The 26,205-nt window shown below is 43.2% G+C and overlaps 1 protein-coding gene across 1 annotated transcript in view; it reads right to left on the bottom strand.

Moving 5' to 3' along the window:
- The window catches only part of GUCY1A2 (guanylate cyclase 1 soluble subunit alpha 2), a 269,493-nt gene that overhangs the window by 111,898 nt on the left and 131,390 nt on the right, over nt 1-26,205 (bottom strand). Inside the window, exon 5 of the mRNA XM_065422786.1 lies at nt 20,641-21,126. Within this exon, the coding sequence (XP_065278858.1) occupies nt 20,641-21,126 (486 nt within the window). The remainder of the gene's footprint in view (nt 1-20,640; nt 21,127-26,205) is intronic.

Raw genomic sequence — 26,205 nt, 5'->3', positions numbered from 1 at the left:
CTGCAAAAAAAAAAAAAAAAAAAAGGCCACATTGCCATACTTCAGTTCAAGGATTATGTTGAAATCAAGCTTGGTAAAAACAGAAAATAAGGAGCTGGAAATTAATGAACCAAAACTGGTGTGTTGGATATCAGGCATAATTGGTGCACAAAATATGGGGAGATGTGCTATTCTATCCATCACTCCCTTTGGGGGCCTTAAAGAAAGATTTGAAAATACAAAAGAACAGATGGTGGCAACTGGCATGAGCTTCACCATCATGGCTGCCACACCAACTGTCTCCTGGGGCCCTGGGCCTTCATCATCCTGATCCTGAGAGATGTCCTGACCAGACAGAGCTAAAGAGAGGGATCCAGATAACATCGCCACCCCTACCAGCTCCAGCTGAATTCCAACCAGCACTTGATGTAAAATGGGATCAGGCTTTCAGAGCAACAGCAAAAGTTCTAGCTCACCTCAACTAACTTCTTCTCTTTTACCACTATCTTTAATATCAGCTAAGAAACTGACGAACAAGGGGGCTTTTCCTTCTAAAACTCTCCCAGCTAAAGGGAAATGGAACAAAAATTTTGCTAAAATTAAAGTCTTATTATTTTACATTTTGAATGTTTTAACTGTTTCTCCTTTTCTGTATCATTAATAAGCTGTTAAAGGGATATTTAATGGAGTGTTTGCTATGGTGCTAAGCTGGCTGAGGTCTCTATATACCAACCCATAGACTTTGTTAAACATTGTTTAATGTTGGACAGTGACTGGGTTATGTCAACAACTTTGGCCCATTTATGTCACCTAAATTAGTACAACAGGTAATTAATCTTGATACATACTGTGATGTGTGGTGAATAAACATTTATAATTATTTTAACAGCCCTCAGGTTAGAGAAGCCTGTTTGTTACCCTAATGTTTTAAAACGTCGACTTAAAATGTTATGTAAAATAAAATACAGTTGTGCTCAGGCAGAACAGCAGTAGGAGCCCTAGATAGGTTACGTAGCTGGACACAATCTAAAATGCCTTCCATTCTTACTTAGAATTAAATGTAGATTCAAGCAAAATATTTATCACAGTTTGAGCATATCCAGTTCAAGCAGTTCCTATGCTCTCATTAACACAATCATGATTTAGTACCAGACCAACTGTCTGAAACGCTAGTAAAGGACAGAATTGTGAGACACATAGATGAACATAATTTGTTGAGGAAGAGACTACATGGTTTTCGTAAAGGGAAATCATGCCTCACCAATCTACTAGAATTCTTTGAGAGGGTCAACAAGCATATGGACAAGGGGGATCCAGTGGAGATAGTGTACTTAGACTTTCAGAAAGCCTTTGACAAGGTCCCTCACCAAAGGCTTTTAAGTAAAGTAAGCTGCCATGGGATAAGAGGGAAGGTCCTCTGATGGATCAGTAACTGGTTAAAAAGATAGGAAACAAAAGGTAAGAATAAATGATCAGTTTTCAGAATGGAGAGAGGTAAATAGTGGTGTCCCCCAGGGGTCTGTACTGGGACCAGTACTATTCAACATATTCATAAATGATCTGGAAAAAGGGGTAAACAGTGAGGTGGCAAAATTTGCAGATGATACAAAACTACTCAGGATAGTTAAGTCCAAAGCAGACTGCGAAGAGCTATAAAAGGATCTCACAAAACTGGGTGACTGGGCAACAAAATGGCAGATGAATTCAATGTTGATAAATGAAAAGTAATGCACACTAGAAAACATAATCCCAACTACACATATAAAATGATGGGATCCAAATTAGCTGTTACCACTCAAGAGAGTCATTGTGGATAGTTCTCTGAAAACATCCACCCAACGTGCAGCGGCAGTCAAACAAGCTAACAGAATGTTGGGAATCATTAAAAAAGGGATAGATAATAAGACAGAAAATATCATATTGCATCTATATAAATCCATGGTATGCCCACATCTTGAATACTGTGTGCAGATGTCCATCTCAAAAAAGATATATTGGAATTGGAAAAGGTTCAGAAAAGGGCAACAAAAATGATTAGGGGTATGGAACAGCTGCCGTAGGAGGAAAGATTAATAAGATTGAGATTTTTCAGTTTGGAAAAGAAACAACTAAGGAGGGATATGATAGCAGTCTATAAAATCATGACTAGTGTGGAGAAAGTAAATAAGGAAGTGTTATTTACTCCTCATAACACAAGAACTAGGGTTCAACAAATGAAATTAATAGGCAGCAGGTTTAAAACAAACAAAAGGAAGTATTTCTTCACACAACACACAATCAACCTGTGGAAGTCTTTGCCAGAGGATGTTGTGAAGGCCAAGACTTAACAGGGTTCAAAAGAGAACTAGATAAATTCATGTAGGATAGGTCTATCAATGGCTATTAGCCAGGATAGGTAGGGATGATATCTCTAGCCTCTGTTTGCCAGAAGCTGATGATCACTTGATGATTACCTGTTCTGTTCATTCCCCCTGGCATTGGCCACTGTCAGAAGACAGGATACTGGTCTAGATGGATCTTTGGTCTGACCCAGTATGGCCATTCTTATGTTCTTCTGTTGACTCCTAGATTATTAATTTTGTTTCAAAAACCTGGGTATGGTTTCCTATATGTGCGAACACTGGGGATGAGGGTTACATGTCCTCCCCACCTTTTTATTGCCTTGTTTGTGTCTGCTTCATTTTGGCTGAAGGACAAGCATTTTTACACCCATTGCCCCTTTGATTCCTGACAACTATTTGTTATAAATGCAGTTGAACCATTATATTCTGACCACACATCAATGACACACCTGAAAACTTTCTGTAAAGAATTCTGTAACATACTAGATGTAACCTGAAAGATCTCTGTTCTAAAGAGAGACTGCAAAATTCAATCTGGCCAGCAAAACTCTCTCAAGCTTAACTTTGTCAAGAGTCTTCCAAGTTTTTATGAGTTCCCAATGGACCCTCATCTCACCAAGGCCTGGTCTACACTTACCCCCCAAGTCGAAGTAAGGTACGCAAATTCAGCTACGTGAATAACGTAGCTGAATTCGACATACCTTACTTCGAACTTACCGCGGTCCACACGCGGCAGGCAGGCTCCCCCGTCGACTTCGCGGTACTCCTCTCGCCGAGCTGGAGTACCGCAGTCGACGGGGATCACTTCCTGGTTCGATTTATCGCGTCCACACCAGACGCGATAAATCGAACTCGGAACTTCGATCCGCAGCCGTCGAACTGCCGGGTAAGTGTAGACTAGCCCCAATACTCTGACCCATGTTTTACTGCAGGAGAATTTATGAAAATGCAGTGGTACTTAGAAAAATGACTCTGCAGACCTTTCGTAGGATTTCATCATCACTACCTTTTAGTGACTTCCAGATCAATGGCAAACTAGCCACTTCTTTTGAAACTATGTGGTGCAAAGCACACTGTAGAAAAGAGGGCCTGGCCTCTCTCCTTTATCTTTAAATTAGTTCAACAAGGATTTGATAAAATCATCACTCACAACAAGGAGTCATTACCTTGTCTTCAGATCCTACCTCAAAGCCGCTAATACTCCTTTTATCCAAATTCTGCTCTTAAATATTTCTGTACAGATCTGTAATTACCATAGCTGTCCTGCCACTGAGGGTATGTCTACACCACAACTAAAAACCCACGGCTAGGTTTTCTTTCTGAGCTTGACCACTGTCCACTAATGTGTGGTCCCCACCCTCTGTGATTTTAGGACTCTCTTTGGGTCCAAGTGGATGTAGCCAATGGAAGCCATTTAAAGAAGTTTTCGCTCCTGAGTCGCCACAATGTATTCATGGCATTTGATGGGTCATTATCACTCTTCAGACTGGCTTCTTAAAACAACTACCAGTAATGACAGAAGTGCAGTTCTGACCAGGGAACCGGATCCCATAAAAAAATTAATCTTAAAAACTTCTGGCAGAGGTTTTGGTTTTTTTTGGTTCAAGACTTTGGAGATCAGTTGGCTCTCTGGCTGAGAAGACTAGGACGCAGAGTCTAGATCTAAAGGGGCTTCCAGGTGATCTACTTATTCCTTGTTCATCTGTTAACATCTCTAATCCTAGATGATGCAACTCTCACTGTGGACTGTGTGCTCTGCTCTGAAAAAGGTACAGTGCATCAGCGAACAGATTACAAACTAGTATTATTGTTACTATCAAGACTGTTATTTTTTCAGCAATAGCAGCAGTGTCATGCTCAGCTCCCAAACTCCTCACTGCTCTTAATGCCCAACAGTCAGTTCACTTGTTTCACTAAACATAACCATCAAGGGCTAACTTCTGCTCCCAGTTACACTAGTGCAAACCAGCTCATTCCATTGTTGTCACATGGGTGTAACTGAGTGCACAATGTGGCCGCATCTTTATCTTTTGAGGGATTCTGGGTGCTCATCTTGTCTTTTTATTGCATGATCTTGTCAGAAAAGCTTGGAAACCTATTTGAATTAAGCAATACTGTGATGTTTAGAAGATCGTATCAGATTAAAATACTTGGGTTTTTATGCCAGAATCCAGAAATGAACTCTAACTGCAGGGTATACCATTAACTACACAGCCAAAACAATGTTTAGCTTTCACTTCATAGAACTTTGCAGAGTAGGATTTGAGAATAAGGTAGTGTTCAAACTGAACCAGGATTCTCTCCCTGATCCCACCTCTCACTCCAATTCCTTCAGCATCTTTCCTCCTGCTCAGTACTTCCTGCTCAGTGAGAGCTGAGAGGTGCTTTTTACGGTAGCTCAATGATGCTGTAATAGTACTAGATTCAGCTTTTGAAAATTCACCCGTAAGATGAATGTGAGCAGGGCGCAGATGTTTGGCAGATGGAAAACTACTCCCATATGAGCAGGAACAGATTCCAAGTTCTCTCTCTAGTGGAGTTTGGAAATCAGTTCATATAGTAAAGCTCTTTCTTTTAAGACCTGTCTCTTCTACAGATCCCAGCTCCTTCCCGGAGACCCTAGTTATGAAGCAACTGCTCTGACCATGCCTAAGGTTAAGGGCATTTTTATAAAGAGAGCGTTTAATGATGCTACATACTGGCAAACTCAGGAGTATTGCAGGAAAGCTCTTATTCAAACATCTTTCTACAGCTCCTGCTTAGTAGGCTGGGGCAGAATCCTCTCAGTTAGGGTGACCAGATGTCCCGATATCAGGGGCTCTCTCATATATGCAACTACTCCCGACCGCCTGAAAAAAAAGTGTCCCAATTTTTCACATTTGCTATCTGGTCACCCTACTCTCAGTAGCCAGTATAAAGGGAATTCTGACTAGTACTGCATTGATCTGTAGACAGTTATTTCCCATAGGAAAGGCAAAGAAACAACCAATTCATATATTGTAGGCTTTGTACCTGGCATTAAAAAGACACTTTTTTCATTTTTCACTAGTAAAAAGAAGTTTTCATTCCTGGGACTGTGGGACCGCTGTGCACCCTTAACTCTCTCCAGCCTGGGCTGTCTCGCACAATGCTTTGCTAGTGACAAGTAGCAAACCCCTCCAGGAGCTATCATCACTCAGCACAACAGCATGTGGAGCCCGCACACCCAGCTAGATTGCATGAATGCTCCCAGAGCCACTCATGAACCATACAGGGAAATGCACCAGCCAAATCCCCCCAGCTCCCCGCCTTGTACCTAAGGAATATACGGTCTTGCACTGCTCAAGATGAGCAGTGCAGAATTATTAACTGGTTCACCACTTCATCAAAGGAAAGTGGACATACACCAGCCTTTGTAAACCTGAGCACATTTACCATTCACTTCAGGCAAACTCACTGGTAAAGATAAACAGTAAAACAAATGTATTGACTACAAAAGATAGATTTTAAGTGATATTATGTGATAGGCAAAAAGTCAGAGTTAGTTACCAAAATAAAATAAAATATAAGCACTCAGTCTAAACTCTCAACCCTATTAGACTGGGCACCATCTAGATAAAGCAGTTTTTCCTCACCCCACTGGATACTGCAGTTCATAGTACACAGATTTCACCCTTGAAATCTGGGCTGGTCCCCTCAGTTGGAGTCTTCAGAGTGTCCTTGTTGCTTGCAGAGTAGGTGGGTGAAGGAGAAAGGCCCTGCATGGGCCCCGCGTTCAGTTTTATACCCTCAGTCCATGTGATTGGAAAACACAAGTCCAGGCATGTCTGGGTGCACTGCTGAGTCTCCAGGCAACGTTGAGCAATTCACCTGGTGTGGCCTCATGCGGGTGAGTCATTGCATTATAGCTCCCTTGCTGGACAATGGTCGTTGATGGGTTGATTGACACCCTGTCCAGGAGTTGGCTACTTTGCTTGCTGTTGCCTCTGGGGAGCGAATATCTGGCTGATTCCCCAACTTACAGCATGTTTTAGTGACCACTATACAACACAATTCTCATAACTTCATATGCATTAATGATACACATATATGGATAGATAATGACTTTCAGCAGATCATAACCTTTCCCCGGATACCTTACAAGGCATGCTTTACATGTAAGATCACAATTGTATATAAATGAGGAATATGGGGGGGTTACAGGGTGTTCCCCCAAGGTGCAGAATGTCACAGCAATAACTTGTAAAACAGTTGGTTAGTGTCAGGTGGCTGCTCAACAAAGCTTGGATAATGTGAATGGAAACATTTTTTTAAGCTCTGATACTGCTCCCATTCAAGTCAATGGCAAAATTCCTATTGCCTTTAATGATTATGCATTAGCTAATTAACAGTATGGGATAAATTGCTATTGCACTCTTGTGCCCCAATGCTGTACCAATTACTCTGATAAAGAAATTATTAAAATAGTGCAATATTTTGCACACCTGGAGTGTTATTCATGCAAGGACGTCAATGGAGTTTACATACTTTAATTAAGCCTCAAAATAGCCTCAGGTCGTCTGTATTTTTGTTTTCATTCCAGAGACGGGTAAACCAGGCATGGAGAAGTGAATGGTTCGCTCGGGGTCACACCATAGCCTACACTCGTGGCTTCCAGTCCTTCTTCTTAATCACTACACAACTTCTGATAAGATCCAGCCCTGTGTCAGTTGAATAATTAGTGCTATGTATAGTCACCCTTCCTCCACTGCCCAGGAATAAATTTAGACTGAAAATTAGACAATTTCTACCCACCAGTGGAGTGAGGTTCTGGCACAGCTCTCAAATGGAAGCAGAGGCTGCTCAAGACAAGTTGCCGCCCTACAGAAGGTCAGCGTGCTGCTAGCCTCTTACTACATCGTGTGCACCCTGCGCACATTAAGGGTTTCTTAACATAGGTGCTAGGTTTGTAAAAGTTTTGGTAGGGCCCAGGGGTCAAGGGCCACAGCTCCTAGCAGAGGTGTAAGTGGCAGAGACCCCTATATTTGGGGGGCTGAGAGGATGAAGCCCCCCAGGTAGAAGAAAAAAATGAAAAGAAGGGTACAAGGAAAAGTCTGGGGCACACAGATTGGATCACACTGTAGTGTGATAATATAGTTACAGCTCTGGTCTGGGTGGGTGGATAAGTGACCCCACACACTTGCCCAGGATCTGGTATAAAGGCAGATGGGACCTAAGCGATTCCTCTAAAACAGCACCCACATTTCAAAGGAAACACCCCATGCCAGTTCCCCTTTTGGAGTGACAGGGGCAAACAAAGCAGCACGCTCCTCCATAAACAGGCTTCCCTGGAAGGACTCCCCATTAGGGTCTCCCACCCTGAGGAGCCAGCAGCCCTTTCCAGTCCTGTACTAGGATCTATCTCCAAGAGCACCATGTACTGGGGCTCATGGCCTGGGGCCATAAGTGCTGACTCTGTGGGTGCTCTGGAGCTGGAGCACCCACAGGAAAAAATAGTGGGTGCTCAGCACCGACCAGCAGTCCCGCTGATCAGCTCCTCCCTCTACCCCCTAGCACTTCCCACCCGCTGGTGATCAGCTATTTAGTGGCATGCAGGAGGTGCTGGAGGGGAGAAGAAGGAATGGGAGGAGGAAGAGGGGGAGCAAAGGCGGGGTGTGCTCACGGGAAGGGGCGGAGCAGAAGTGGGGCTTTGTGGGGGGGAAGGCTGGAATGCGGCAGGGGTGGGTCGAGCAGCCCTGGGGAAACCAGAAAGTCGGCACCTCTGCATGGGGATTCATCTGCCCCCCAAGTTGGGCTCTGCCCCCCGCACCTCAGGTGACCCTCTGAGTATCAATCCAAAGAGCAGCCCCTAAGGTGCAGGGGAATCAGTAACAAGCCGGGGGAGTGGGGGGAGGGGTCTCTGATGTAAGGCTGGGCAAGGGGAGGCCCATGCAATCTAAGGGTGGAACAATGGGGAGAATAATACAGGGGGACTGGAGTATGAACACAGAGTAGGGATGGGGCCAAGACCCAGGAGGAGACCAGGACACAGGAACAGATGGAGTGGAGTTCAGGACACAGTGGGGAACAAACTGGGTCAAGGGACTATAACAGGGGCAGATGTATGGGGAGGCTAGGGAACTAGGGAGCAGGGAGCAAGATCATGGGGCAAATGAGGTGGGGACAGAGGGGACAGATGAGGCAGGATGCTAAAGAAGGAGGCCATGGACTGGTGGGGCAGGACCCCAGAGGCAAATAGAGTGGAGGAGCAGCACACAATAGGGCAGAGCTCTGGAGAGGAGGAAAGATCCCAGGGAGTCAGGTCTGTGGGTGCCAGTAGGAATGAAAAACAGGGGACCACCACCACCCCCATGAGCCGGACTCTCCTTCTCTCCCACCAGCCTGACTATCCAGAGCCCCAGCTCCCCCTGCTCCTTATCTAGCCTTCCCTGCTGGTGAGCCCAAGGGCCGAGGGCACCGGATATCCTGTTTCCCAGACCTAGCCTGTCCCCAGTGCCAAGAGTTAATGCCGCTGAGAGTTTGGCAGCCAGCAGGTGAAGGCCAAGCCACAGCACGCTCCCAGCCAGATTTTGGCATGGGAGCAATGGCTCTGTCTCCTGCTGCCATCTGCAGCCCCTATGGTGAGGGGGCACATGAGGTGAGAGATAGATGGGGGAGCAGGACCCTGAGTGGAAAATGGGCTAGGACACCGGGGTGAGATGGGGACAGGAAAGCTAAGGCAGGGGGGTTAAGGCATGGCAGGGAAAATGGTGGGCAAGACCATAAGGGGGCAGAACAAGGCTGGGGGCAGATGAGGCTCAGGGGGGACCACTTATCTGGTTGCTGCCTGCCCCAGGGGACCCTTTGTCCCCAGGCTCATCCAGGGAGAGGCCATCAGGGGTCAGGCCTCGCTGGGAGATTTCCCAGGGTGCCTCCGCTGCATGGTCCATGCCAAGGCCTCTGCGCATGGGTTAATGTGTGCAGGATACGCACTGTGAGCACCCTGCTAATGCACATTAACAGTTCATTCGTGCACTTTGAGCTAGTCCTCTTTGTAACAGGGCTAGATCAAAGTGCATTAAGGAATTGTTAACGTGTGTCAGCAGGTTCCACACGGACTATTCGCCCACCTCAGGGCAGGCTAATGCTGGGTAGATCACACCCCAGCTTAGCGTAAATCTGCCACCTTAGGCAGCTGCCTCGCTTGCCTATGCCTAGAGTAGCCTGGGGGAGGGGTAGAAGGGGGGGGAGGAGAGGGCAAAAATCCTAGCTAGTTTTAAGGCAGACCTTGATATGTTTATGAACTGTTTATATGATGGCATTGCCTTCAATTGCAGAGCACTGAACTCAATGACCCATGATGTCCCTTCAAGTCCTATGCCTCTGCAACATAAGAGAAGCAACTTACTGTACTTAATATTTGCTGAAGACGCAGCAACACACAAATGAGAGAGTTAAGTATGAGGAAGAGATTAAAAGAAAGGATGCATCTATGTACCCTTAACAGTGGCCATATGTGTCAAGAAGATTTGCAGCAGGTTATGACTCATCACTTATTAAATGTAAAGCCTCAGCATAGTTTGGAGCTCATGATTCCCAGCGAGCCTGTTGTGAGGATATTGGTTAAGACTGCACCTGGGCATAGGAATATAGACAGTCCTGCCCCCTGCTAAGGGTCAGTGGTCTCCCTTGAAGAGGGTCTTGGGGTTTTCTACTTTTCCAGCAACTGAAGTTAACACCTATATGTTCAACTTCACAAGAAAAAAAAATTAAAAACTAAAAGCACAATTTTTCAAAAATGTATGCTTGAAGTTTGGAGTTTTGGAGCCTTTCTTCAACATCTAAATAAGTGACTTAATTTTCAAAACTACTGAGTAACAGTTTCTCATAGTTACTGGGTTTGCTGCACCTTTGGTACTTAAGATTTTCAGTGGAAGCAAGAATTGAGTCTGTATGCAGAGCTGACCACTAAGGAATAAACACGAGAAAATGAAGGGAAAGGTTTTTCACTATGTCACTGGAGGAAAAGGATAAGGAGTGAATGGGACACTCTTGCCAGGATTAGTGCCCGAAACACTGGAACAGCTGATTAAGTTGTTTGATGAGTACAGTCTCATTCTGTCTGAGGTGACAGTAGAAAGATTACCTGAAACCAAGAAGAAAAAGATGGAATAGATACTTATGTTACAGAGCTGAGAACTCTGGCATCTCCGTATAACTTTGGAGATATTAAAGATTCCTGAAAGATAGACAGGCTTGTTTGTCAAACAAGTGATGTTAGTTTCCGGGCGAGATTGCTGAGACAAACAAATCTAACGCTAGAGAAATGTGCCCAAATAATATTGGCAGCTGAACTGACCTAGGAAAGGATCAAAACAACGATAGCCATCTTTGCGGAACAAGTACACAGGCTCAAGCAGGACAGAGACAGACTGACCGACCAAGAATTCAGGCATTGTGGTCCAGAACATATACTACGGAAAGCCACACGAGACAAAAAGAAAAATACCCAAACTATGGGCAATGGTGATCATGGAGCAGACAATTTATATCAACAGAGGAGCTTCCCCCTGGGGTCTAGTCTTGGCTCTGCTGCAGAGTTCTTGTGTGTTTTTTCTACAAGTCACCTGGAATAAACTTTCAGAAAGGGGTCGGTCCTGGGGCCAGTTTTGTTCAACAACTTCATTAATGATCTGGATGATGGGGTGGATTGCACCCTCAACAAGTTTGTGGATGACACCAAGCTGGGGGGAGAGGTAGATATGCTAGAGGGTAGGGATAGGGTTCAGAGTGACCTAGACAAATTGGAGGATTGGGCCAAAAGAAATCTAATGAGGTTCAACAAGGACAAGTGCAGAGTCCTGTACTTAGGACAGAAGAATCCCATGCACTGCTACAGGCTGGGGACCAACTGGCTAAGCAGCAGTTCTGCAGAAAAGGACCTGGGGATTACAGTGGACAAGAAGCTGGATATGAGTCAGCAGTGTGCCCTTGTTGCCAAGAAGACCAATGGCATATTGGGCTGTATTAGTAGGAGCATTGCCAGCAGATCGAGGGAAGTGATTATTTTCCTCTATTCGGCACTGGTGAGGCCACATCTGGAGTACTGCGTCCAGTTTTGGGCCCCCCCTTCAGAAAGAATGTGGACTAATTGGAAAGAGTCCAGTGAAGGGCAATGAAAATGATCAGGAGGCGGGGGCAAATGACTTATGAGGAGAGGCTGAGGGAACTGGGCTTATTTAGTCTGCAGAAGAGAAGAGTGAGGGGCGGATTTGATAGCAGCCTTCAACTACCTGAAGGGGGGTTCCAAAGAGGATGGAGCTAGGCTGTTCTCAGTGGTGGCAGATGAAAGAACAAGAAGCAATGGTCTCAAGTTGCAGTGGGGGAGGTTTCGGTTGGATATTAGGAAACACTATTTCATTAGTAGGGTGGTGAAGCACTGGAATGGGTTACCTAGGGAGGTGGGGAATCTCCATCCCTAGAGGTTTTTAAGGCCCAGCTTGACAAAGCCCTGGCGGGGATGATTTAGTTGAGGTTGGTCCTGCTTTGAGCAGGGGGTTGGACTAGATGATCTCCTGAGGTCTCTTCCAACCCTAATCTTCTATGATTCTATGTACAAATACCCAGTGTGTGTATGTGTATGCTAACATCAGTTTGCATCTGTTTACTGACCAGAGTTTGCATGTGCCTAAGTCTGCCTTGCAAAAAAAATGCATGAACTTGTGCATGTATACTTTGAAGCCCTTCATCGCTTTATGTCTTATCTGTTAAGTGAGATAATAAATATTTAATATTTACATCACGGGAAGTTGTCAAGGAAAGCTATTAATTATTAAGAAGCATTTTGAGATCCTTGGATGCTAAGTGTGAAATAATGGTGAACTATTACTACTTTTTGGTTCATTTCCCTTTCTAAGTTCAAGGTCAGAAGCACTCTCTCACATTGAGATTCTGAATTCAACACACTTTAAAAAGTAGAGCTGGGTGAATAACTGGTAACAAGTAATTTATTTGATGAATTTTGCCTCATTTTCTGTTTTACAAACAGATGTCAATTTCCCCAAATTTGCTATTCAAAAGTACTCACCAACTAATCTCTGCAAATTATTCTTGATCTGTTGCTTATACAGAAGGTTATTTGAAAACTGAGCTGTTTTGATTGCACATAAGTCAAACATGGTATGTTTCTGTTCCCTGGTTAGATGAGCATAACACTTAAAATCAGGTTTCAATTACAAATACTGGTGACTACAAATTCCCTTTCTGCAAATATTCTGCTAAAATACTATTTTGCTGTTTTGGTGAAAAGCAAAGAGAGGAGGGAGGCAAACACAGTAAGAAGTTTTGTTTAAAAATTTATACAAATATTCAGTAGAATTTTTATTTTGGTTTACTTTTTGAAGCTCTGCTTATAACAATCTGATCTCAGTCACCTCATCAATGTACTACCTTATTGCAGTGAACAGAACAATACTTACTTTTAACTACCATACAATAATTCATGATGGAAAGTGGCACACAGTTATACAAAAAGCAGTAAACCATAAAATAATCATCCTGTTACTTTGACAAGTTCCTTTTAAATGTTCCTTTTTATTTTTCTCAGAGGATTTAGCCAAGCTTCCTTCAAAACTAATGCCAGCCAGATAAGTACTGTGATGTGGTCTTCCCATGAACCCACAGATTTCAACAAGGAATGTCTCAAAACAGTTAACTAGAAGTAATAATCCTCAGAATGTATAACACATACATGTACCATATACAGCACACATACCAGGGTCATTGGCATCACTCTTGATTCTGGCTCAGAAAATAATAGATTCAAGTGTCTCCTCATGATTCGGGCTCACATCCAATGCTCACACTGCAGGCCAGTAATTATATGGGTGATGCACTAATGTAATATGTTAAATTGATGTCACTTCCATCCATCTATGATGAATGTGTTGGTGACAGTTAAATATTCCATGCCAGTGTTCAAAAGGAATGGGAGATAACACTCATTGTATTCCTTTCTTGGTACATGCTTAAAGATAAGCATGTGCCAAGAAAGGAATACAATGAGTGTTATCTCCCATTCCTTAAAGATAAGCATGTGCTTAGGTGCTTTGCTGAATCAGGCCCTGTCGTGGGGCAGCTGCCCCACTCCTGGAGAATGGGTTAAAAACAGCCAGGCTAGGCTGTTTGGGGAAGCAGCCACAGCTGGGGCCATGCCCCAATCAGGCCCAGCTAGCCCTTATAAAAGGGCTGGGGGCCAGGAGCTGGAAGAGTCTCTCTCTTGCTCTGGAGAGGGAAGGACCTGGCTGCCTGGGAGTTTAGGTTACTGGGAGTAGAACAGGGCTGGGGAAAGGCAAGAGGAGCTGGGAAGCTCCATCATGACAATTCCCCAGGCTGAGGCCTTGGTCAAGGCCTAAACAAGTACTGGGGCGGCAGGGATGTAGCCTGGGATTAAGCAGAGGCCTTACTGGAAAACTTCCTTGGCAATGATGAGTGGCCATTACAGACTGCAGTCTGCCCCAGTGAGTGGGGGCTAGATGATGACTGGCAGTAGCCACTGAGGCAAGGTGGGTTTAGAGGGTTGGGGGCTCCCCTGGGAGGGGAGACCCAGAGAGTGGGGCTACTGCTGGGCCAGAACTCTGAGGAAAAGGGTACCGGGGTCCGGGAAGGACACAGGGCCTGAGGCAGGCAAGACATCAGCCGGCAGAGGGTGCTCTGGAGCTGGAAAAGAGCTAATTCCCAGGATGACCAGCGGGAGGTGCCGCACCAGTGAGTCTCACTTCGCTACAGGCCCCTAATGTCCAAGTCTGTATGACAGCTATTGCAGAGGATACATTGTCAGAATTGCTATTATAGTCATTTAGCTGAAGGGTTCTCAAGCTTTTTCTACTGTTTTTTCTGACAACTTTATAGATGTTCCATGACACCATCTCCTCGCCCATTTGTGATCACATGAACTATTTTCTCTGTGATCATATAACATCTCCATAGCAACTACACCAATTACTTAACATTAGGAAAGTAATGAATAATTTTAGATTCTTTTTCATGTGATTTAGCAGCTGGAAACCAAAAGGGACAGCCGTCACCATACAGACCACCACCAAGTGCTCTTCAGGCCATCAGACTCCACAGAATCTGTTTGAAAACTGCTGATCTTTCAGATAGAAAATAAGCTCATCATAAAATTTTGCAACCACCTTCATTTCTCTGATCAGTACTGCACTATAGGTACCCATCCATTATTCTATTTAAAAAATTGCCATACACCACATATGAAATGTGTTTTATAGAATTAATTATATTCCATATGTAAGATATTTTCCTCTATGGATTTCATAAGTTAATTTCACAGATAAATGTTATCAGAGCATCTCATCCCTTACTGAACTGAAATACCAAATATATCCCTGGAAGAAATGGGTGTAACTCAGCTTACTTAAGTGGAGTTACTCCTGCACCTGTGACTCACTGGTAAGTGTTACACATCCCTGTCTGTGCTCGATCCAAGAGGATATAGGTCTCTTACAGAGGTAGGCTTAAGATCCCTGCTCTTTAGCTCAAGCTGTAGCAATTTATGCTTTCAGGTCCCGAGGGACTTGGTTCAATCCCTTGTATGTCAACCAAGATGGCCACTGGTTACATAAGTAAGACTTTCCATGATTTAAAATGGTGTGGGCCTCAGACACTCAGGATGAGCCTCCTCTGTAAAGAACAAGTGTGTAACCGACTGCTCAGTCTGCGTCATCCTCTGTGCCCATCCACAGAGGACACAAGTCTGCTCCCATTAATATTCTTTTCTTCATGGTTTTATTACCAAAACAGTTTTAGTCAAAGGCAAACTGTCTAGTATAAAGGGGGCTATAGAGACAATTTCTAAAGGTCCCAGACTCCTTCTGGATGTCCCTCAGGAATGTGCACTTGGAAGCATGTGTATACTCTCTCTGTCCTTGGGGAAGGTTGAGATGGACCCTAGTCTAACTCCAGCATGCCAGTGGAGAACTCCAACAGTTTTACCTAAGACCAGATGTGCTGTCAGCCTTGACGTCCTTCATGCATAAGTATGAATAGCCCCTACCTTTTACCATATTTCAGCTTCCTCACCCTCATATTTTTGGGGTGTCCTCATCCTAATGGCTACTATGTTTGTTAGTTTAAGACCAGGGAGCTGGTGTTTCCACAGTTCTGTTCAGGCTGAAGGAGCAGAGAGAAACTGAACTTGCCCTTTGCATAGCACTATAATTTCACTGGCATGCTCTTCACTAAGCTGCTAATGGAAACCATTTTCACTGCAGGCTGTTATTTCTGTGATTAATGTATTTATTGTTCCAAAAGTAAGAGAGATAAAAAGCCCAAGGGTAAACTTACATATTTTCAATTTTTTTTTTCATTTCAAGTAAGTCAGGGCTTGATCATGCCACATAGACAAACCCTATGGCAAAGAGTGACACCTGGGGCGACTGCCCGGAAGGCAGATCTAGAAGACATTGTGCTTGGGGGAAGGGAGGAGATGGAATGACTCCTGGGTGCACTCAGGACATATGTTCAACACTACGTTTGTTTATGAGGTGCAGCTCTAGGTGGACAGAGCTACGGCACTGTCTCCTATTCCCACTGTGCCTTTCAGGGAGATAAGAGGGAGCAGCCACTGAACACGCCACAGTTTCATATTTAAATACCATAATAGTTCCGTGAAGTTCCTCCCAGTTTACACCACTGCAGCTGGGATCAGAATCAGGCCCAGAGCCTCCTTCTGGAGCACATGATTTCAGCAGTGCTGCATAGTGGATGCCTTATTGGAATCTCATTAAGTAGATCTTATCCACATCCTTCAGATAGCGACTACAGGTCTGACTAGTCAACTGTTGCTTGACAGGCATTACTCACGTGAGTAGTCCCATTGAAGTTAATGGGCCTCATGGTTCCTTGAATCTTGACAGCCCCACCCTGTCACATTATGTAGGAGCAGGGCTACATTGTATACTCTCTCTGTCCTTGGGGAAGGTTGAGATGGACCCTACATCTCCCCTTTTTGAAACCTTCCATGTTACTGCTGCCTAACCTCCCAAGCAGTCCATGGTGGGTAAGTGTTCACTAAGGCTATGTCTACACTAACACTTTTGTTGCTAGCAACAGAGAGTCCTGTGGCACCTTTAAGACTAACAGATGTATTGCATGCATCCAACGAAGTGGGCATTCACCCACGAAAGCTTATGCTCCAATACATCTGTTAGTCTTAAAGGTGCCACAGGACTCTCTGTTGCTTTTTACAGATCCAGACTAACACGGTTACCCCTCTGATACTTTTGTTGCTATAACTTACATTGCTCCGGGGTGTGAAAAAAAACCACCCCTCTGACTGACAAGTCCCACCGACAGAAGCACTGGTGTGGACAGCACTATGTTGGTGGGAGACGCTCTCCCGCTGACATAGCTACCACCACTTGTTGGAGGGGGTTTAATTATGTCGATGGGAGAGCTCTTTCCTGTCGGCATAGAGTGACTACATGGGTGATCTTACAGCGGCACAGCTGCATTGGTACAGCTGTGCCGCTGTAAGCTCCCTAGTGTAGACATGGCCTTACATTAGTAAGGATTACACTACTGGACCCTAAATCTTTAACTTCAGAAGCAGTTAGTGTTTTACTGATATAATTTTATTAAGCTACTTCACAGGCACAAAAGAAAATAAGAGGCTCGCTAACTATTATCAGTGATGTTTACAAGTCTTTTGATAGCAAAAAAAGGGGAACGTAAACCAATGTGTGCTTGTTAATCAGGGTGTTTTATCAGTGTCTTTCAAGGATCATGTAATGGGAATATCACCAAATATCACTGAGGTTTCACCTTCCAGTTTGTTTACAAGAAGGACCAGGTATTATAAAAAGTTAGTTTCATCAGGTTTGCATTTTTACACTTCAGATCTTGGGAAAAAATTATACATAAAAACCAGCACAGACGTTATAAAAAATAACCAAATTCCAAGACACTTATCTGATGGATCCCAGGTCACACTTTGTCAAGATTGGTTACAGTTTGGTTAGTCAAACCGTATCAATTCTCTGACAGTAAAATGTAACACACTGAAACATAGGAGAAATTTTCTTGTTCATAAATTTATTAAGCAACAACTAGGAGGTCAATGTATAGGGAATTTAGCATGTTTTTATTAGCAGCAAAATGATTATATCCAATGAACCTCCTCATGGAGAGGAGGAGAAAGGTCAAGAAATCAGGAATAGGGAAGGACTGAAGAGCGCTAGATCTAAAGCATGATTCACAAAGGTAAACACCTGGGGATTTAGATGCCTAAGGGCTAGTCTACACTACACTAGAAGTGCTACAGTGGCACAGCTGCACCAATGCAACTGAGCCACTGTAGCTTGTCTGGTGAAGACACTCTATGGCGATGGGAGAGAGCCCTGTCGGCAGAATAAAACCACTTCCACGGGAGGCAGTACCTATGTCAATAGGAGAAGCTCTCCTGCCAACAGAATGCTGTCTGCACCGGCAATGAGGTCGGTGTAACTTACATCACTCAGGGGGGTGGCTTATTCACACCCCTGAGCTACATAAGTAATACCAACATAAATGGTAGTGTGTACAAGCCCTAAGCCTGGTTTTAGGTGACTAAGTCCCAGTTTTAGGCTCTACAGCAAGTCACAGAACTCCCACCCAATGCTGCAGGTGCCTATGCTGACTCGGTGCCTAAGTTTCTGCCACCGGGCATGTACACTGCTGTCTTACTCTAAGTGTCTGGATGTCTATTTCCCATCTAAGCCTCAGAGCAATTCACAAATTGAGGGGGATAGATACCTGGACTCACATTCGGGGCCCGATCTGGTAAGTGTACTCAGAGACTGCTGATTGAATTTCTAGCCAGAAGAGGTGGTGGCCACCTTAAAATTTTTAGCCCAGTGGTTCGAGACCTTGTAATCTGAGAAAGACAGGTTCAATTCCCAACTCTGCTAAAGGGGGAGAAGGGATTTGAACATGGGTCTCCCATATGGGTGCCCTAACCATGGGGTTAGAGAGTCATTCCCACTTTCCTTCTCTCTTTGGTTCAATCACTCTCATTCTTTATCCAGAGTGGAACAGCTTCAACAAGAGAAATTTGAGGGACGCCCATGTTAGAGTACCCCATAGCTCAGTGGTTATAGCACTTACCCTGTGGGAGACCCCGGTTCAAATCTATTTCCCCCCATTAGTAGAGGTGGGGAATTGAATCTGGGTCTCCCACATCCTGGAGGAGTGCACTAACCACTGGGCTAAAAGTTACAAGGTAGGCACCACCTCCTCCTATGCGTGTTTTGTGTTGGGTTAGGTGCCTGCCTAAATTATTCTCACCTAAGGCACCTAAGTGCCTGACTCCAGGAGAGCAGTTCCTGGTTCTGAATCACTTGCAAAGACAGGAGCCTCCCTGCAGCGTGAGCTTGGGCACCTATCTCCGTGAGGGGGTGGGGTTTAGGACATATCCCTCTAGTCAGCATCTCCTATTGGCTAGTTTAGGTGGCTCCCCGCCTAGCATGCTTGCTGTTGTTAACTGTATTCTAAAGTGCCTATCTTTCTCCATTCACTGTATAGAAGCAACTAACTCAGGCTTTCAGGGTCACAGGATTGTTCCTGTGATTTTTCTAGACACCCATAACGTAGGTATTGGGACTGCCCCAACATGTAATCCCTTGTGAATCGAGCCTAAAAGACTACATTGGGCCCAGACCCCGCAGTGTTACACAAGGAGTCTTTCATAAATACATGTATATGCAAATTAGAAGTAGATCTGTGGGTTCTTATTGCTTGTTGTCACAAACAGACACCCAGGCCTGTTGCTGCCTCTGCTATCCCTCTGAAATGCTGTTTTGTTTTTTAATATTTCTTAGAGTCTGTATTTTAAATGTATGGATGAAATCTTTGTGTGGATCGGTTTACTGTTACCCATCATATTTCAGTTTCACTTTCCATGTTGTGCTACTCTCCTTGGCCCATCAGATTTTTTTTTTTTTACTTTTGTTACACCTTGTATTATACTGTAGTTTCCTAACAAGTAGAATGAGATGAGGAATCAGTGTTCAGATCTAGAGCCAGATTAGCGTTAAGGTTTAGATTCAGTGAAATCTCATGAGCTGTTCTCAACTAGATTTGGTCCTATTGATGCAAATCAACTGAGATTGACAAATCCTAGCAGATTTATGAACCCTTGACTGGAGACAATCTCACAATGTCAGCTGTTCATGAGATTTCCACCAACTTGTCACATCTGAACCCGAAACAGAAAATGCAACCCTTTAATTTTGAACATGACCTGGAACATAACATACACACAGGTGGAGTTTGGGACCTCAGAATTACAATAGGCACCATTCAAATCTGAAAGGACTTAGAAGCAAGTGCAAATGGGATAGAACGCATTAACAAAGTGTTCTTTTGCTTAAAAAAAAAATAGAGAGATTCTAACAGATTACTAACAAGGATATTTTCCTGAATCTCAGCTGGTTTAAATTGGTGTATTCCCATTGGCTGCAATGGAGTTACACTGATTTACACCAGCTGAAGATAAAGATCTGGCCCCTTCTTTATTAAATCACAAAACACAGCATAACCTGTGAATAAACCATCCTTTAAAGCAGAACTCTCCTACAATATTTTCTCTTAAAGGGTCTGCATGTACATCTCCAAATAAGAGTTATTTCTCCTTTTTTAAACTAACAGAGCCTGAAAACTAGGGTTAGTAAACAAATTACATTGAACCTTTTTCCTGCAAAAAAACAAGGTTTACCAATAAAGATTTCTTGTGAAAACTGTCAGCTTTCTGTGGATAATATTGATTTATTTGTTGAAAAACTGATTGTCCAAAAAATACAAATATTTCAGTTTTTGGCCCAAAAACGAAGTATTTTGACACTAAAAGGCCACTGAAGTACCTCATGGAAGCTGTCATTCCAGTGCCTCATTCTCTTCTATGGAATAAGGTCTCCAGTCTGACTTCTTCAGTTGTAATACACGATGGCTATGCATCTATCATTGTGCATCACCTCCTCTCAGAAAAAAGGTGAGACTGTTGTGCATCATGGAAGACATAGTCTGACTAGGGAGCCCAGCCCACAGAGGAAAATGAAAGGATGAGGCACCTAAACTACAGCTCCCGTAAGATACTGCAGTGGCATTTCAGAATCAAAAATATTTGTTTTCAACCAAACTATTTTTTATTTCAAATTTTTTCCACCAAAAACTCAAAATTCTCCACAAACAAAAACCATAACATTTTCCAACCAGCTTTATTAAAATTGTTTTTGCAACTTAGGAAGTAAACTAAGAGGGCAAGATAGGATCTGCTTTCCCTAATGTATGAACTGAAGTACCGTACCTTATAGATATCCAGGAATCCACACTGATGGTCAAATCGAGTGTACAGCTCATTCAGCATGCTGATCACTTGCATGGGGGTGCACTGGGCACACACAGCTGTAAAGCCAACGATGTCCGAGAAGAGCATGGTAACATCATCAAACTTCCTGGCCTGAACTTGCTGCCCCTGCCACAACCGTTGAGCCACCTCTTCTGGGAAAATAGAAATAAGAAGATCCACGGTCTTCTTTTTCTCCTCTTCCAGAGCTTGGTGTGTTCGCTCTAATGTTGCCTTCAGTTTATCCATTCGTTTCTTCAAGCCATCTTGGGCCTTTGCCTGCTCCCCAACCAATATGACATCACGGGTAGCATCGTGGATAGGTATGTCAGAAAGATGTAGGCCTCGGCCCATCAGTTCATCCAGCTTGTCCACGCAAGGGGAACCCAAAAACAAAATAGAATTTGACTCGGGCACATGGATCATTTGGCCTTTGACTTCCATCACCTGCAAAATGTAAATGGAGTTTAAAAAACAAAGTTATTAATTAATAAGTGTACATGGACCCTCACTCCACTCTCAACTCAGCACACATGCCATAGACCAAATGGTGGGGTCTTCTTATATCCTTAACGTAAACAATAAACATAAACCTTACCCTAAGCACCCCTCTTAAGTTGGCTGTTCCTAGGGTTTCTCTCTCTCCTTTTGCCTTGGAGAGACTCAGTCTTTTATACTCTCAAATTGGATCTAAAGAGACTCACCCAGAGGTGCTGGAACAATTTGTATAGTGGGGGTGCTGAGAGCTAATGAATCAAACTGTAAGCCTCCATATAATGGAAACTACATCAAGCCAGAGGGTGCAGCAGCATCCCCCACACCCATAGTTCCAGCACCTATGGACTCACCTGGTCTGGTTGCCAGGGAGAGTCAGAAAAATAGCCTTGTATCTCTTTGCATAGCTCTACAGCATTACTTTCTGTCACAATGATACCCAAAAATGAGATCCTGGATCCACCTGCATCACATTTAAATGTGAAAAACCATCACAGTAAAATATGCTTCTTAGGATGAGCATAACTAATGGCAGGGATAACTTAGCTGACACGAGCAGGCCCAAGTTAAGACAAGACAACCCCAAACAAGTACTTGCTGAAACAACTAACTGTTGTGTATGTTTAGATTAAATAAAGGAGGCAGGAACTAACTAAGCTATTGTGGGTATGTTTATAGTAAAAAAGTAGGCAGAAACATCTTGAACTGATACGCTTGCCTTATGCAATATGGTCCTTACATACAAGTAGTATAGATCAGTGGCTCTGAAGCTTTCCAAACTACTATACCCCTTTCAGGAGTCGGAGTTGTCTTGCGTACCCCCAAGTTTCATCTCACTTAAGAATTACTTGCTTACACAATCAGACATAAAAATACAAGTGTCACAGCACACTATTACTGGAAATTTGCTTACTTTCTCATTTTAATCGTATAATTATAAAAAATCAATTGGAATATAAATATTGTACTTGCATTTCAGTGTATAGTATATAGAGCAATATAAACAAGTCATTGTCTATATGAAATTTTAGTTTGACTTCTCTAATGCTTTTTATGTAACCTGTTGTAAAACTAGGCAAATATCTAGAAGAATTGGTGTACCCCCGGAAGACCTCTGCGTACTCCCAGTGGTACGCATACCCCTGGTTGAAAACCACTGGTATAGATGTTAGTAGCTAGGAAATATGTATATAAAGTCAAGTGTGTAGTGTGTGACATGAATTGGAATTGTGGTATCCTCCATAACTAAACCCAAGAGCTGTTACATGCCTAATAAAGTAACTGGAGTGACGAGGTGGAGTCGAACTGAGTTTTTTGGATCCCAGAGAACTGGATGAAGGGTTCTTCCAGAACTGAATAAAGCATTCTGGATAAGTGGAAAAGATCTCTGAGGGAATCCCAATGCTAATGTTACTAGGTTTGCTACTAGAATGTGGTTGGCCTGAAAAGCAAATTCCACAGTAGCTATCTCTCTATTAACTAACAATAATTCACAACAAGCATGAAAAGAGATTAAAGGGGAAGAGGGAAGTCATTTGAATGAGACTGAGACAGTGAAATAGCTTAGGTTCTATTTAAAAAAAACCCAATTACTGACTGAGTCAGAGGAGGCTGAATTAGAGAGGAAGCAAATAAGGGGACATGACAGAAGCATACAAAATAATGAATGTCACAGAGAAGGTAAATTAGGTGCTCCTATTGACCCTTTCAGTTTTGCTGGATGTCTCTCTATTCTTGCATTATAAGAAAGGACACATTCTGTTACAGTTCATTTATTACCTGCCAATATAGGATTCATGAGATACTTGAATTGTATTTACAAAACGGAAAAAATAATCAGAAAGGTCAGACAGGATAGAAAAGTCTTGTGAAGGATCAGAATGTTCCCAGGCCTCAAACATGATCTGCAGAAACATTCATCTCAGTTACTGGCTCAAATCTAGCTCAGGCTGTTAGTTGTCAAATGTCACTTCCCTAAGGGAGATCTTCAGTGGCCTATGCGAATGAAGCCTTAGGGCTTGTGTAAACAGCCCCACAGTGCAGACTACAGCAGTGTGAACTGCATGCGCACCAAAGAGTTACTCTAACTACATGCTGCTAGACCCTGCTAGTGCAAATGAAAATGGACCACATTAACAGGAACTAGGTACATTTTCATTCACACTAGCAGGGTCTACACAGGGCAGTTACAGTGCAACACTTTAGGGCACACTACAACTTACACTGCCATATTCTGCACCGTGGGGCCATGGAGACAAGCCCTAAGTCTATTACAACTGACACCTTTGCTGGCAGTAAAAGTTCAAATGTCAATGCCTGAGAGGGCATCAAAGCTGAACTATATTTAAATGCTTATGTGCAGTCTTTCAATTTCAGCACTGAGGCATGTCAGCAGGGCATCATGCGGAAGCTCGCAGTGCCACTGAATATGTTGTACTCTTCAGTGGATAGAGCACTTAAGTTTTCCATACATCTAGCACTGTTCACCAGCACTCCAACTGAATAATATGTTTCCTAATGAAAAAGTTTATGGGCTACACTCTGATCTCCATTGACTTACTCAGGATTACATTGGTTCGACTGAGATAAGAAATGGTCCCGTTGTTTCTTCAGGAAGACAGTCAAAAGACAGCTTGGGAGACATATATGTTTTAAGTGAACAGAAAATCAGTAAAGTAGAACTCTCAGTGACTATTCTACATTACTTTCAGTCATAAGTAAAACAAGCATGGGTCATTCTAATAATCATGATTCAAGTTCATATTCCAGTAGTGCCCTAAGATCACAATCAGCACTGAAACCCTATCATGTTAGGTAATGAACATACACATAGGAGGCCACATTCCCTGCCCAAGGAGTTTACATTCTAAATAGGAAAGACAGAGAACGATGGACAAACAGCATCCGGAGCACAAAGTTCAAGCTGATGTCTAGGGACCATGTTGTCTGAATTAGATACTTTTCTTTCCTCAAAACACACCCTAAACACAAACATCTTTTCCTGCTACTCCTCCTTTCACCTGGCCAGCTGCCCAACCAAAAAGGTTTCATCATAGCTGCTGCTGCAACACTTTACCCTTCTTCCACCCACCCCAACCTCCAGAATAAAACCGAAAGCCCAAACCGTCCAATCTAATGTTATCTGTAATATTGTCTTACTGTAAGTGCCTAAAGGCCAGAAAGCATCTGCTCAGTATCCGCTCAGTGGCTTGGGGAGATGTTGGGAGATTCCTTTTTCCAATGGGGGTTCCCTGAAGTGTGGCCATTGGCCAGCATAGCCTCTCCTGCCCCTCAGTCTGCGGCTGATGGCTCCATGCCCCCTCCCAAGCCTGTGTTATTGATTGCCATATTGTACAACCCAGATAACAGCAATACACATCTTACTGCCAACCTCAGACTGAGAATTCAGCAAGTGAAAGATCTTGGGCAATTGAACTGCTACATGCCTAATTTATTTCCCCAAGTGCCTATTGTTAGTGTTTGCATTTCTATGCCTTTACTCCCTAACTTCATTCTGGGAGATTCATTTGAATGCTGCTTGTGTGAGAAAGCTACTAAACTATATAACCCAGCATACTGAATTCTCCAAGATTAAGTGCTCTCTCTCATTTTAAAAACATAATGATCCTTATTTAATACGCAAGATAAATAGGTGACTGTTTCATATGCACAGCATAGCAGTTTAAAAGGGCACATCAGGAAATGTTTTAGCTCTGTCGTGCAAATTGCCAAACGTAAAATTCTCATGTATGGCATTTTGAATTTTTTCTCCCTTTTCAGGGATTAATAGGCAGCAGGTTTAAAAACAAAAGGAAATATTTCTTCACACAACACAGTCAATCTGTGGAACTCTTTGCCAGAGGATGTTAAGGCCAAGACTATAACAGGGTTCAAAAAAGAACTAGATAAATTCATGGAGGATAGGTCCATCAATGGCTATTAGCCAGGATGGGAAGGAATGGTGTCCCTAGCCTCTGTTTGCCTGAAGCTGGGAATGGGTGACAGGGGAGGGATCATTTGATGATTACCTGTTCTGTTCATTCCCTCTGAAGCACCTGGCATTGGCCACTGTCAGAAGACAGGATACTGGGCTAGATGGACCTTTAGTCTGACCCAGTATGGCTGTTCTTATGATTGTTTTCTTCTTTGTGCTAATTATTAATTGCCTATAAAATAAACTGCCCTGTGCTACCACCACTAAAGGCATGTCTACACTGCAAAAAAAGGTGTGATCTTAATTCAGCTTATCTAACCTGCATTAGCTAACTTGGGTTTATATAATAGGCTTCCCTATAGACTTGAACTTGAGCTGCTAACCCACTTAAAAGTCAAGTTGTCATGTCTTCACTGCTGTTTTTAACCTGAGTTAGCTAACATGGGTTAAGTCATTCTCACTACACCTAAGTTGGCTACTTTGGGGATCTCACAATTAATCACAAAACAATCTAAATTGGATATGAGAATGACTGATTTCATTCAGCTCTGATTTCAGTCAAACCAAGTTTTTATCTTAGAGGGAAGGGAGGACACAAACCTTTACCAGAGGTGCATGGAAACATGTGTATGCATTTAAGGACTGATGCACCGAATGAAGTGCATTGGAGCTGACGGTACCCAGTACTACTCAGCAGATGCTCAGGATCTTGCAGGACTGGAACCCTTAGTATTTGCTCATAAACTCAGCTCAGAGCATTGTCAGACGATGTTATTCCATCAAACAGCAAAGTGACTTACACGTTTCAGGTTATTTTTAGAAATCCCCAGGGTGTTACATAATGTGCAACAGCCTCCTAACTGAAGAAAGGAATTTTAGCATTTTCTATTGTAATTTTTTGAAGAACACAAAATGGCAGTGTCTATGCAGCAGGGATCTATCTTAAGGAAAATCAGAGTACTGGATGGAAAATAGTAATTTGCTGTAATGTAAAAGAAAAGAAAAGGAAAGGAAATAAAATAAAATCCTGCATTTGCAACTACCTCTATAAAGCCAAGTTCTTAGATATTTAATTTTCAATGAATAAGAGTGGGCTA

This window comes from Emys orbicularis, chromosome 1, assembly GCF_028017835.1.
Source record: "Emys orbicularis isolate rEmyOrb1 chromosome 1, rEmyOrb1.hap1, whole genome shotgun sequence".
Taxonomy (NCBI): Eukaryota; Metazoa; Chordata; order Testudines; family Emydidae; genus Emys; species Emys orbicularis.
This window is presented reverse-complemented; position numbering and strand designations above follow the sequence as displayed.